The sequence below is a fragment of the Palaemon carinicauda genome, chromosome 26, assembly GCF_036898095.1.
Source record: "Palaemon carinicauda isolate YSFRI2023 chromosome 26, ASM3689809v2, whole genome shotgun sequence".
Taxonomy (NCBI): domain Eukaryota; kingdom Metazoa; phylum Arthropoda; class Malacostraca; order Decapoda; family Palaemonidae; genus Palaemon; species Palaemon carinicauda.
Genome location: NC_090750.1, coordinates 94,398,077 through 94,411,911, shown reverse-complemented (window position 1 = coordinate 94,411,911; position 13,835 = coordinate 94,398,077). Strand labels below are relative to the sequence as shown.

At 35.5% G+C, this 13,835-nt stretch overlaps 1 protein-coding gene across 2 annotated transcripts in view; it reads left to right on the top strand.

Annotated features, from left to right (window-relative positions):
* The window catches only part of LOC137619701 (GMP reductase 2-like), a 68,171-nt gene extending 55,514 nt beyond the window's left edge, over positions 1 to 12,657 (top strand). Inside the window, exons 2-8 of one of the 2 annotated variants that reach the window (XM_068349981.1) lie at positions 1,976 to 2,095; positions 2,678 to 2,836; positions 2,982 to 3,080; positions 8,689 to 8,877; positions 9,073 to 9,275; positions 10,646 to 10,862; positions 12,297 to 12,657. In XM_068349981.1, the coding sequence (XP_068206082.1) occupies positions 1,976 to 2,095; positions 2,678 to 2,836; positions 2,982 to 3,080; positions 8,689 to 8,877; positions 9,073 to 9,275; positions 10,646 to 10,850 (975 nt within the window). In that variant the 3' untranslated portion in view covers positions 10,851 to 10,862; positions 12,297 to 12,657. Of the gene's footprint in view, positions 1 to 1,975; positions 2,096 to 2,677; positions 2,837 to 2,981; positions 3,081 to 8,688; positions 8,878 to 9,072; positions 9,276 to 10,645; positions 10,863 to 12,055 lie in introns of both variants that reach the window. The other variant, XM_068349980.1, reaches the window with a different exon arrangement.
* Positions 12,658 to 13,835: the final 1,178 nt, after the last annotated feature.

Here is a 13,835-nt window from a genome sequence, read left to right as displayed (position 1 = left end):
TTTAAAGACCACTCATGAATGGCAGAGGCAAGGGACAGTGACATTACCCTATCAAGCAGGACAATGCCCTAGAGACTGACGATATATACATATGATCAGCGCCCATGCTCCCTCTCCACCTAAGCTAGGACCAAGGAGGGCCAGGCAATGGCTGCTGATGACTCAGCAGATAGACCCATATGCTCCCCCATCCTTAGCTCACAAGGATGGTGAGGTTGCAGAGACCAAAGAAACTGACAAGTTTGAGCGGGCCTCGAACCCCAGTCTGGCGTTCACTAGTCAGGGACGTTACCGCATCGGATATAGAGAAGGAAGTGTCCACAAAGGGTATCCAGATAAAGGGAGGATGTATGGTACTGCCATAAGGGGAATTTTACGGATATATTTGACAGATAGATCATTCATTTAACTCTTCTTGACTTAATTACATATTTTCCTCCCTGATGATATGTATCTCACACAATAATCAGAGGCAAGCATTGTGCCTGTTCATTGAGATAGTATAAGAAGAATTATTAGTCACAATTAATGTGAAATGAAAAGATTTTTTTTTTCTTTACTGCAGTGGATTGAAAGTAGTACAAGATGCAGTGAAAATGTGAGGATCAGAAACAATATTCAGTTGTTGTCCCTGTCTTTATCATAAGTAGATTATGATTATTATTTAACATGAAAGGGCAATGTGATTAACTTCTTCCTGGATATTGGTCTCATAGAAAGTGCCAGTGGCATTAGACACTAAAGTAGTGCTCCAATATAGATAACCACAAACAAAAGGAGATAATATTCTCAAAATAGCTAAGGACCCTCCTTTTTTTCAAGACTAAGCTATAACTTCTAGTCTTATTTAGAATACCAGAAGTTTAAGTAGAAATTATTTCTCATGATGTGGAAGGTACCAATTTCCTTATTGTATAGGATTTGTAATGCATACGTTCTTAATGAAATGGTCATAGATGGGGCACATATGAGAAGAAATGAATGATAGCAGAACATAAAACTGGGAGGTTTGGCACCTAATGGAACAAAGGATGAAGATAACATCTCAATATACAGAAAGTGCACAAGTGTACATAATATAGGAGTTGTATGGTCCAGTACAACGTGTTGGACCGTAGGTATTACTGGAGGATTGTTGCAGTGTAACTTTAACGCCAAGCTGCACCCAACTTTTAGCCATTTACTGTATCTCCCTTCTTGAATCTTACTAGCCAATCCCTCTTTACTGCTAATTTATAGTATTAAAAAAACGGGGGTGTCTTCCAGCTTCATCTATAGATCTTTACACTTCATCTCATTTACTTTCCAAATCTTTATCTTAGTATCTAGCCACTCTCAACTTCCCCTCTTCGCAGGTTTGATACACCACTGAGAAGCCTAGGTGTTCAAGTACCCAGTTGTAAGACTAAACTTTCAATGATTAAATCAAACTGTTGGTCGACATGCATTTATTGCACGATACAATAAATGCTGGAATCCTATGCAGTGGTGTTGAGTGCCCACCGTGTTGTAGGAATAGCAGCTTACTGGTAAAATCAAAATTTAATGTAATCATGGTCATTTAAACTTACTCTTATTTTTAGATAATTATTATTTATATAAATAATCTTGGTTGAAGGATTACATTTTGATTCCTTGCTTTTTTACCGGGTTTACTATGCTTAACTGTATATATATACATATATATATATATATATATATATATATATATATATATATGTATATATATGTATATATATATATATATATATATATATATATATATACAGTATATACTGTATATATATATATATATATATATATATATATATATATATATATATATATATATATATATATACATTATATCCTATTTGAATCTAAAATCTACTTATTTTTTCCCAGCAGGTAAGTAAGCATAATGTTCCTGCTTATTGTGTTTTAATGAATATTCATGAAAGAATATATTTTATAAGTAGTTTTCTTGCTATTTCAGGTCGAATTGGTACGAACCATCACATTCCGCAATTCAAAGCATACATGGACTGGTATCCCAGTGATTGCTGCCAATATGGACACAGTGGGGACTTTTGAAATGGCAACAGCCCTTGCAAAGGTAAAACACAGTATTCTAAACTATAAGAAGTTGATAAAGTGAAAACATTTTACTCGCACCTTTTAGATAATAGACGTTTTCACACTTATTTTCAAAGGACATTGCTTTATGTTGGAGATGATTCATAAACTGTATTGTTATTATTATTATTATTATTATTATTATTGTTGTTGTTGTTGTTGTTGTTGTTGTTGTTGTCGTTGTTATCGTTATTCTTATTACTACTAGCCAAGCTACAACCATAGTTAGAAAAGCAAGTTGCTATAAGTCCAAGGGCTTCAACAGGGAAAAATACCCCAGTGAGGAAAGGAAATATGGAAATAAATAACTTTATAAGAATTAATGGAAAATTAATATAAAATATTTCTAAAACATTAGCAACATTTAAACAGATAATTAATATATAGACTATAAAAAGACTTATGTCAGCTTGCTCAACATAAAAAAACAATTGCTGCAACTTTGATCTTTTGAAGTTCTACTGATTCAACTAACCGATTAGGAAGATCATTCCACAACTTGCCTTGTTTTATTGATTCTGTTGAAGTGATTAATGCTCTGAACCTTCCTTTTTCTTTACAGCACAAATGCTTCACTACAGTGCACAAACATTACAGTATTGAGGAATGGAAACAATTTGGAGAGAACAATCCAGATGTTGTGGAGTATGTAGCCGCCTCTTCGGGTATTTCAGCATCTGATTGGGAGCGCCTTCAACAGATCCTCTCTGCCGTTCCCTCTGTAAGGAGATACCTCGCAAAGAAAATACACTTCTATGCATTTATTATTAAGCCTATAAATATGGTCACCTGCTACATATATTTTCTATTTATGATGAGCCAAGAAAAACTATCTTAAAATCCATTAAACTGTTCCATTCTTTCAGATCAAATTCATCTGCTTGGATGTTGCGAATGGTTACTCAGAGGTCTTTGTTGAATACGTAAGAAAGGTTCGCAAGAATTATCCCGATCACACCATTTTGGTAAGTGGCAGCAGTATGTAGATACAGTTCTTTTTTTAACCCTTTTACCCTCAGGCTATTTGGAAATTTCCAACCCTTAACCCTCAGGGGGTTATTTTTTTCCCAGCACATTTTGCAGAATATTGTTTTTAAATTGCTCTAACAGCCTTAATATTTGTCATAGAGAGGTCAGGTTGGTCTCATTCTCTTGGAAAATTCCTGAATTTTCTCAAAAAATTATCAAAAAATATGAAAAAAAAAAATTTTTATAGCATTTTTATTGCAAGGACGTACCGGTACGTCCATGGGGGTAAAGGGATGGCTTTTGTGAAACGTACCAGTACGTCCTTTGGGGGTAAAAGGGTTAAGTTTTGATTCTTTATCGTCCCATTTTCGCGGGTTATAAAGATGTAATCTTAATTCTACAGTTTATTTAATATTGCATTATCTTTTATCTTGGTTTTGATATCTAGAAATTTTTTACTAGCAATCTTTAATTTAGATACCAATTCCGTTTGTGATGAATCTTACCTTGAATTCATTACTATTTCCTCACTGAAATAAGAATTAAGCTTTAATTATAGAAAATTATTATCCCTGACTATGAGTGATAGCAGCTCTGGATATGTACCCAGCTACTCCCACCTGATTCAGTTCAGTGAGTAAGTCAGAATATAATTATTAGTTATTTTCGAAATAGAATAATTGATTTTAATACTTATCCATTCATGAAAGATCCTTCGTCCCTACTTGACTAGTATGGTATTTTTTTTTTTTTTTTTTTTTTTTTTTGGTTAGTTATAATACTGGCAAAAAAAATGCTTTGTTTATATGGAAAGCGGATAAGGCAGGAACATTCGGAGTCAGAGGGAGTTTATTTTTCATCTTTAAGGTGGAATTTTACCCTCAGAAAAAAAAATGGCAATGGATTATGGGTAATTATTAGTCAGATAATTGATTGTATCTATATTTACATAACTTGTTTTTGCAGCTGCATATATTCTAGGCACTTCATTTTTAAAAGAACACAGGGATTGGAAGGAAGACGTTGTGAAAATAATTAGTTTGTATTGAAACAATTAATTTGAAATAATTCGATTCATTTTCAAAGCTATTGAGGTTGGGAGGATTCCAAATTACTGCCACGAGATTTGAGAAACATTAAAAGGGCCCTTTTTAACCTAGTTAAACTCTTTGTGTAGAAAGAATTGTAACCAAATGCTTTTATGACTAACAATATGTCCAGAAGTGTACAGAAACTTTGTAAGTTAAACAGGTGTCTGTGACCTGTGTAACTGGCACAGGGTAGTATATAAACTTGTCCATCGAACAAAGAGCAGAAGTGAGGAACCCCAAAATTGAATACCAAAATGAAAGGAAGGCCATATGGGTTGTGAAGATGAAGAATCCTTAGAATGCCAATACCTATGGAATTGTTAAAATCCAGTGTGCTGTCACCACAACTTTAATAGAGAAAATGCTGAATAATTATGAGTAATTTCATGTCACATAAATAACACTTTGCATCTCCAGAAATCTGGATAAAGATTACATTAACATCAATGTTTTGGTTAAAAAATACTGTGATTCATATTGCACAGATTTCATGATGCTTCCCTTTTACTTGTCAAGCTTATTCTGAAAAAGTTTCGCATAGTAATTTTATTAATATGTTTTTAATAATACTTGAATATAATAAATTTCATTACCGCATTTTCCGAAGGCTTTTGTCCTCCGATTATACTACCTTAAGGCTCTAGCAGGACAAAATGGAAGGTTTTCCTCATTAGTGGCTAGGGAAAGAAAAAAGACTCAAAAGCTAAGGACGGGGAGAGAAAATCATGGCTATGAAAGTTGGAGCAAATTAAAAGCCAGATTCGCCTCAATTCTTCATTTGGGTGATCTTGTTGGAGGCTTGTTCCAAGTGCCCATAAAAAAAAATCTGCTAATCTCCATGGGATAAGAAGATTCTTGTGATTTAATTGACTCTGGGACTTCTCTCCCACAACTTTAGAACATTTTCCCTCAGGCTTCAAAACATTTGGCCAGTGTTTGGCCGTATCCTGTTGCAAGGTAGCTGTTAGTTACTAACAGAAAGGCGAGATGAATGTAAGTGACTTTATTCAACAAGATAACGAGCTTATATACAAACAGCTGAGGACAATAATGGCACAAAAAGTCGAACAATGTGAAACTTGCAATGGCAAGTTTAAACAGCCTTTTTTATTATCAGGGCAGGAGAAAGTAAGAGATAAAAAAGCAATAGCATTATAGTGTATATGCGTGTGTTAAACATGTGCGGTACAATGCTCCTCCACTAAAAAAGACATATATATGAAATAGGGCACCTTACCCTGGAGAGGCGAACTGTAAGCAGGTTATCTTGTAGTAGATATGCAGGTTTTAGTGGATCAGTGGAGACCCAGTCTTCTTTACCACTAATGGATATGAGGAAAGGGCCCGTGTAATGGGGCGTCAGCGGTGTCTTGCGGTGTTTAAATCTCCTGGTATGTGTTGCTTTGCTGGGTGCTTGTAAGTCTGGCAGCAGAATCCAGTGAATCCAGTCCCCAACACCCCCCATGTGTCTACCACAAACGGTGCCATGCTAAAGATACACTTAAACCAGAAACATGGAAGTAGCATTAACTGGAAAACTATGCAGTTGAGCAGTCATCACTGCAGATGACACCTCCGCACTACTTAGAGCAGATTTCCTAGAGGCACAAGACATGCTGGTAGATGTATCCAGACAACCACTCATTCAGAGAGATGTCCCTATAGCCCCCATCACTCCAAGGGCAGCAACAAGTTCCATGCAGCAACCAGAAATTTCTCGATTCCGAGGTATTCAAGGACAAAATTCAGCATGCCCTCATGCACCCTACAAAACACCATATCAAGCATAATGTTGTCACAGGGGAACCCCCACTGTATGCACGTCCCAGACAACTGGCTCCAGACAAAGCAATTATTCCAGAACATGGAACAGGCAGGAGTTCATAAGAAAACCTCCAGCTCATGGGCATCTCCCCTCCACATGGTGTGTAAAGGAGATGACACATGGCAGCACTGCAGGGACTACCGGCGACTTAATGTTTAAACAACACCAGGCAGGTACCCCCTAAGTAACATCACGGACATAACTAACCAACCCAAAGAGGTAAGAATATTCTTGAAAATTTATCTCCTGAAGGGGTATTATTGAGTCATGGTAGAAAAAAGAGAACGTAGTAAAGACAGCAATCATCATTCCATTCACAACACATATTTCTAATTGCAATGTTTCAGCCTTCAAAACATGTCCCACCTTTCGACACCTTACAGAAGATATCCTTGTAGAATTACCAGCTGCGTTGTTATGTCAACGGCATCCATTTTTTCAACCCAACTCTAAACAGCACATCAAGGATGTAAAACAATTCCTCATCCTCATGAAAATTGGTTAATTGTCAGACAAAATAGACATGGATGGGCAAAATATACAGTAGAATTTCCTAGTCACTTAATAAGTATTTAATCAAACCAATAGGTCCCTTGCACTGACCATGGATACAAGTAGCACTACTAGTATTTTTCAGCAAAAAGCTATCTCCAGCAAAACAGGAATCAAGAAATGGGCTCACAAATGTTTTCCATATCAGACATCTAAGATTATCAGGCATACAAAATCCAAGATAGGGGAATTCAAGACTACCGATTGCCATCTCACTCCAATTCATGTTGACATTGTGGGAACTCTTCCCCATTTTAAGGGATATAGATACTCTTTCACCATCATTGACTGGAATACTAGATGGCCCGATGCAACACCTGTCAAACAGAAGACAGAGGAAAGTTGCCCATAAACTTTAGCTAAATGGGTCAGCAAACACAGAGTTCCCCAATATATAACCAATTATAGGAAGGTAAATATGACGTCAGGCCTTTGGAGATCCCTCACAGCCAGCATCAGGACAAAATTAAACCATAAGACCCAAAAGCTAATGGTATGGTCGAACATTTCCATTACTCCTTTAAAGTAGGGCTCACTGCCAAATATCAAGATAGAAGGTGGAAAAAGCATTTACCAAGGATCCTATTAGAACTGAGAACAGCTCCACACACAACCCTCAATGCTTCATTAGCTGAGGCACTATATGGACAATCAGTAGCGATACTTGCTTATGTATTTCAGGATCCAAATAAACCAACCATCCCCTCCAACATCCGTAAAGCAATAGAAGAAATTCTTCCAGTAAAAATACATACTTCTCGGCCAAGAAATCTTATGACCCTGCAAGACTAACTAGAACGTACCAAATAGATTCACACATACACCCCCCTCCTCCCTGTCAGCGGCCTATTCAGGACCTCATCGCCTACTACTACAATGCAAATATAAGTGCTATGAATTGTCAGTAGAAGGCAGAACTTCCTGGGTATCAATTAGCATACTTAAACCAGCATAAATCCCAGAGGATGCTTCAGTCACCATAGTCTCTTTTGGGGAAGTCTTTTTTGGGAGGGGTTGGGGAAGTATTGTGAGAACCATTACCCAGCATCTTTCATCAATATTCTGGTCACCAAAACATGACCTCCCATGGATGGCATGAAAATAGACTTACAACAAACACATGAACACGTTGAAGATATTTTTGTTTATTTCAGAAACACCGGCACTTTATCTTTAAAACAGAGACTAACGTTGAATAGTGCATATTGTAAGCTTTCAATTCAGGTGATTAAAATGATTCTTTTTCTGTAAATCGAATATATTTCAACCATTCAATAGGTGTGCAGGAACACAGCTGGATTGTAATCAGTACATTTTAGACACAAATATGGCTTTATGTCAGATTTTTGTGTATATAAATCAGTAAATCTCAGCCAGTGTTTCCATCTAAAGTGATCTAAACCATGAAGGTAGGTTGAACAGGCAGAAGTTATTGTCGTTTGAGTTACCTTTTTTAATTCCTCTACCAATCTTAAAGGGTACTGTGTGAAGGCTGAGTGATGAACTTTCTAGCAATTGATACACTTAGGGCTATATGATGGGCATTGCATTTGTAGCTTTGTTCTTGTGAGCAGTTACTGCATATTCCCACTGCTCTGTGACACTTATTTGCGTAAGGAGCAAACCCAAAGCAGTTATACCACTGATTTATCTTAATAATTCTTTATCATGAGGGAGTCCTCATTCAGTTCAGTGTTAAGAAGTTTAATTCCATTGCTTAAGGCATGTTCACTTTGAGTGGCTAAGAGAAAATGGCTGAGAGAAATGTTATGCCTAGTGTTTTGCATTTAGAGTGTAGGTTTGCCTGAGTTTATTTACTCTCACTTATACTATTGTGTATGCCTGATTAGCACCTATTAATCTTATCAAGAATGTCCTTGCTTGTCTTATCATCTATGATGATAAGGGTGACTCGGAGGTGTGATCACCATTTTTTCAGGGTTGTACCATTCTGAAGTTTAGCCCTATAGGCTACTCTCTCCCCATTTCCAACTCTTTATGATTCTTTCTATAATTTACAAAGAAAAATAGTCTATGTAAAAATAATGGGTTTGTGATGTAAATGAGTATACTTTAATTACTGTACAATAATGAATCTAAATGTTTTCCTAAAACTTAATGTTGTTTTACTTTCAGGCTGGCAATGTTGTGACAGGGGAGATGGTGGAAGAGCTTATTCTCTCTGGTGCAGATATTATCAAAGTAGGTATCGGTCCTGGATCAGTTTGTACCACAAGAAAGAAAGCTGGTGTTGGTTATCCACAGCTGTCTGCAGTGATTGAGTGTGCTGATGCAGCTCATGGACTTGGTGGCCATATTATATCTGTAAGTTAATATAGCCCACATATATTAAGTAAATACTTCGCCTTTGAGCAATGAAATATTGTAAGTTGGGATTTTCAAAAGATATTCTAAACCCAAATACAGCCTCACTGATATATTGTATCAGATTTGCCATGTTAAGTAAGTTATACTTTCTGAAATAGGTCACTGGTTAATATCTATGTATTCCTCTTGCAGGATGGTGGCTGTACATGCCCTGGAGATATTGCTAAAGCCTTTGGTGCTGGAGCAGATTTTGTGATGATGGGTGGAATGCTGGCTGGACATGATCAGTCTGGCGGTGAGATCATAGAACGAAATGGAAAGAAAATGAAACAATTCTATGGAATGTCTTCAGCAACAGCAATGCAGAAGTATTCAGGAGGTGTAGCTGAATACAGGTAAAACGAGGCCTTAATTTTCATAACAGTTCTAGATATATTTTAATATGTCCCATAAAATCTCATACCAGTGGAGACAGTAAAGACTTACTAGGAATATGTAAAGCCTGGCCTATTCTGTGCAGTAGAAACATGGGGACTGACAAGGAAATGAGGGAGATTCTTAAAAGATGTAGCCAATTTTCATGGATATGTGAATAGATAGAATGAGAAAGAGTTGATCAGTAAAACAGAAAATATGTAATTAGTACAAAGAATTGTGTGAAAGCCCATGAAATTATGGTAAAGGTCAATAGATTGAGACTTAAACCTGATAGGATTTCTGGCAGAAAGATTATAGGATACAGAGAGGGGAGAAAATTCATTTCACATCTAACCCCATGAAAGGAAAATCTGGCATTAAAGTTTGCATGATGATGATGATGATGACTATATATATTTTGATATTGCTGAGAGCATCTCACAAATGCTGTAAAAATTACGAAATTTTACCATGTGTCAACCAAGTTAGGGAGAAAAAGGCAGCTTATGTACTGCATCACTTTGGATTCTATAAATCAAGACTAATCTGTGATCCGTCATGCTTTGCTCATGCCTGTTCATGTCTACAGAAATACTGGGAAACACTTTGACTTCCCTTTCAACAAAGGATTTGAATGAATCTGATATAAAGCCCTACACGTAGCTAAACTAAAGGCCTCTATAGTCACTCCTCTCTGTAGACTTATTTCAATTTCATTATCAGACCAGTAGGTTTCAGTTATAGTTGCGTAGCCTATTCCTCATTGTCCCCTAGGAATCTGTACATCTATTCCAAGCACATCTTTCAAATATATGTGGGTTTGATTGATCCTTATCCTCAAGAGATTTAAATAAATAAATTCCTTATAGATAACTGTATTTAACTGTGTCATGAGTACACTTCTCGTTTGTGATAAGGTATTATATAAACACTAATCTTGAGATTTTTTTTTTTTTTTGTGCCATCTCTATATGTCCAGTCATTCCTTCATATCATCCTCTGCCCTCCTTTGTATTTCTGTAGAATATTGGTTTCTTTCTTCATTTAAGTAAATTACCTCAATTCCGTTATAGAAAGGATTTTATAGGATAGTTAAGCTCTATCTTCCTGTTGGCTGAAACGAAACGTTAAGATGCTGAAGGACAGGGACCAAGATAGCCATTGAGTGCCAGCACAAAACAAGATAACCTAAATTATGGCCCTATGACTGAATGTCTTAACTAGCTTTCAAGTACTGAGGCTAGATTTCATTTTAGGGGCCTATGCAATAGTACTTATCATTATCTTACTGTTGCTTCCATTTTGGAGCGAGAGATATTTTATCAAACAATTGCTGTTTCATTTACAGAGCAAGTGAGGGAAAATCTGTTGAAATCCCATACAGAGGGGATGTAAATTCCACCATTTTGGACATTCTTGGTGGACTGCGATCGGCCTGCACATACACAGGAGCTGCCAAGCTGAAGGAACTCCCAAAGCGCACAACTTTTATTCGAGTAACTCAACAGACTAATGAGATCTTTGCTGGCCAACCATCTGAGAAGAATTCATGATCACTTGGAGAGGTAATGCATTGTACTGTACTCCTGTTGCGCACTGAATATATTTTGAGAATATTCCCTTTATTACTTTTTTTATAACTAAAAGTCCTTAGAATTGAGAATGTTACTTGATTACATTTCTTTATTAATAGTAACAGATAATGTTTATGTTTACACATAAGCAAACCTTTTTTTGCAAAAAAAATATTTTTCACTACATGATGGCCAGCTTTGAGATGATGTTATTCTAGAAAGAAGCTCTTGTAGATTTAATCCCGGCTTAAGATTCTTCTATTAGAGTAAACCCCAAGTTCATAATACATTATTTTTCATTCACAAGCTGGGCTAGGGAACAGCAATATCTATTGCATCCTCAGTAAAGGCAGTCAGATAATGTAAAAATTTTATTTTCCCTTTTTCATGAAAATTAATACAATATCTAGCACAAAAGTTCAGTTTTCCTATCTGTTTCCAAAAGAGTGCTAGTAACTGGCTCATTGCATTTGTATTAAGGAATGAATAGCTAGGGAAATATGGAAAATTAATACCACTTTGGCAAATATGAAGAAGGTAATCCTTATGATATTTGTCAGAATATGATGCATGAAGTTTAGTGGGCCTAACAGTAGCTTGACCTTTTTTATTTGTGAATTTTTTAATGCCTTGATACTGTGAATTAGATTGTATTGCATTTGTCCTTGCCCTGACTACAAGCCTTATGCTATATGCATCTGATTTGAGTGCTAGTAGTTACCGATTTATTTTTCTTCAATAGTTACGAATTTATTTTAGTCATTACCAAATTTTTCTTGAAGTAGCTAACTTTTTAACAATATCAGACAACTGTTAAGGGTTATGATTAAACTAAAGGGCGTCACCTCCCCAAACTTACCTAAGATAAGAGTCCTGCTTATGAATCTCTAGATGCTGAGAAGAAAAAAATTGAGATAACAGATTTAAAAATGGTTTACTGCGCATTGTACTAGAAATGCCCTTCTCTGAGCACCAGCAACTAGAAAAATGTTTTTAGCTTAAGCTTGCCAAAGCTAATTAAGTTTTCCCTATTGATGTGATATCTAATACCAAAACTACCTACTGAAGTTTTTCTTTCAAAAATACATTCATCTCTCAGCCAGCCATTGTTTCGAAGTCAGAAATAAAGCTTACATTTATTAAGAAAAAAAAATAGATACACTTTGTATTTTCTCTCCTTACAGATCTTCAGTCCATAAACCTCCAAATCGTCTATAGACTTTTCTTCCTTAAATGACTCTATGGGTAAATTTAACTTCTGGCTAATCAACTAGCATTCTTCATTAGTGCCAAATGCACATAACAATTAATGAAGTTAACAGGTCTCTTGTTGGAGACTTAACATTTTGTGCACTAGTTCTCAATACCAGTCTAAATTTTCAGTATAATACTGTTCTAAGTGAATAATGAATGCATTATTGGCAGATCGCACAAGAGCACGGAAAGGACAATACTGTACTGTCTTGCTAGGCTTTAAACCTGTCAATCAAATTGCTAATTTGTGGTACATCAAGGTGTTGTAGAAGACAACTAATTTCAAAATCATGAAAGCAGTAATATGTAGTACTGCAATATGGTGTATTTCATTTAATCAAGAATAATTTTTACATTGAGATGTGAGATAATCTTGAATGTATAGTATTACAATATTGTACTTCCATTGTTTTTTCTCTCTCTCACAATCACATTTGTAACTTTATGTTTATTCCTATTCTATGTGCTTACATACACACTCTTTGCACAATCAAATTATGTAATTAGTCAGTAATAAAATGTATATAATTCATCTAATTATTTAATTAACCTTAGAGCTCGTTTCTCTGTTTATGGTGTATCTGAAAGATAGTAAATTTTTCGTTGAGTACATATCTGAACATTATAGACCTACTAAAAAGTTTTGAATTTTAAAAGTTGATTTAATCACCAGATACAAACCCATCAGTCATGAAACTAACATATGTAATAAACATTTGTCTCTGGCTCTCATCACCCTTGAATGAGCCTTTTAAGAATCTTCCATATTATAATAAAAAGCAAGTGTCTACGAGTCTCTCTCTCTCTCTCTCTCTCTCTCTCTCTCTCTCTCTCTCTCTCTCTCTCTCTCTCTCTCTCTCTCTCTATTCATGTATATATATGTATATATATATAGATAGATAGATAGATATATGTATATATATATGTGTGTGTATATATATATATATATATATATATATATATGTATATACAAACACACACACTAACTCACACACACACACACACACACACACATATATATATATATATATATATATATATATATATATATATATATATATATATATATATATATATATATGTATATATATATATATATATATATATATATATATATTCATGTGTGTGTGTATATCTTTCCAGTCACGCTCAGTGGCATAGCCAGACGTACAACTACTCTTCCCATCCCTCTGGTAGAGGGAAGAGAAACTATTCATACCCTGGTGAGATAGGTCGTGGTTAGGAAAGTGGGAGGGGGGGGGGTGGGAAGGGTTGAATCTGTGTGTGCATGTGTATCCATATCTTCCTAAATAATTAACCGTCCTTTTCTAGGGGTTGCGATCGTTAGTATAGATTCGAGCATTCTAAGTATAAGTTAAATCTTAATTTTAAAGTATTGAAATTATTCTTTTAGTTCCTTTTTAATTGAAGGTAACCATGGGTTTGAAGGAGCTGTTGCTTGTTTAGTTTATTTTTTTGTGTTCGTTTTCATCAATTTCAGTATTCACATTCATTTTGTTCTTGGTATCTATAGTTTTGGTTATAGGCTTGTTCAGGATGCCTGAAAACTTTAAGTCAGTCAATTATAGGCTTGTTCAGGATGCCTGAAAACTTTAAATCAGTCAATCATAGGCTTGTTCAGGATGCCTGAAAACTTTAAATCAGTCAATCATAGGCTTGTTCGGGATGCCTGAAAACTCTAAATCAGTC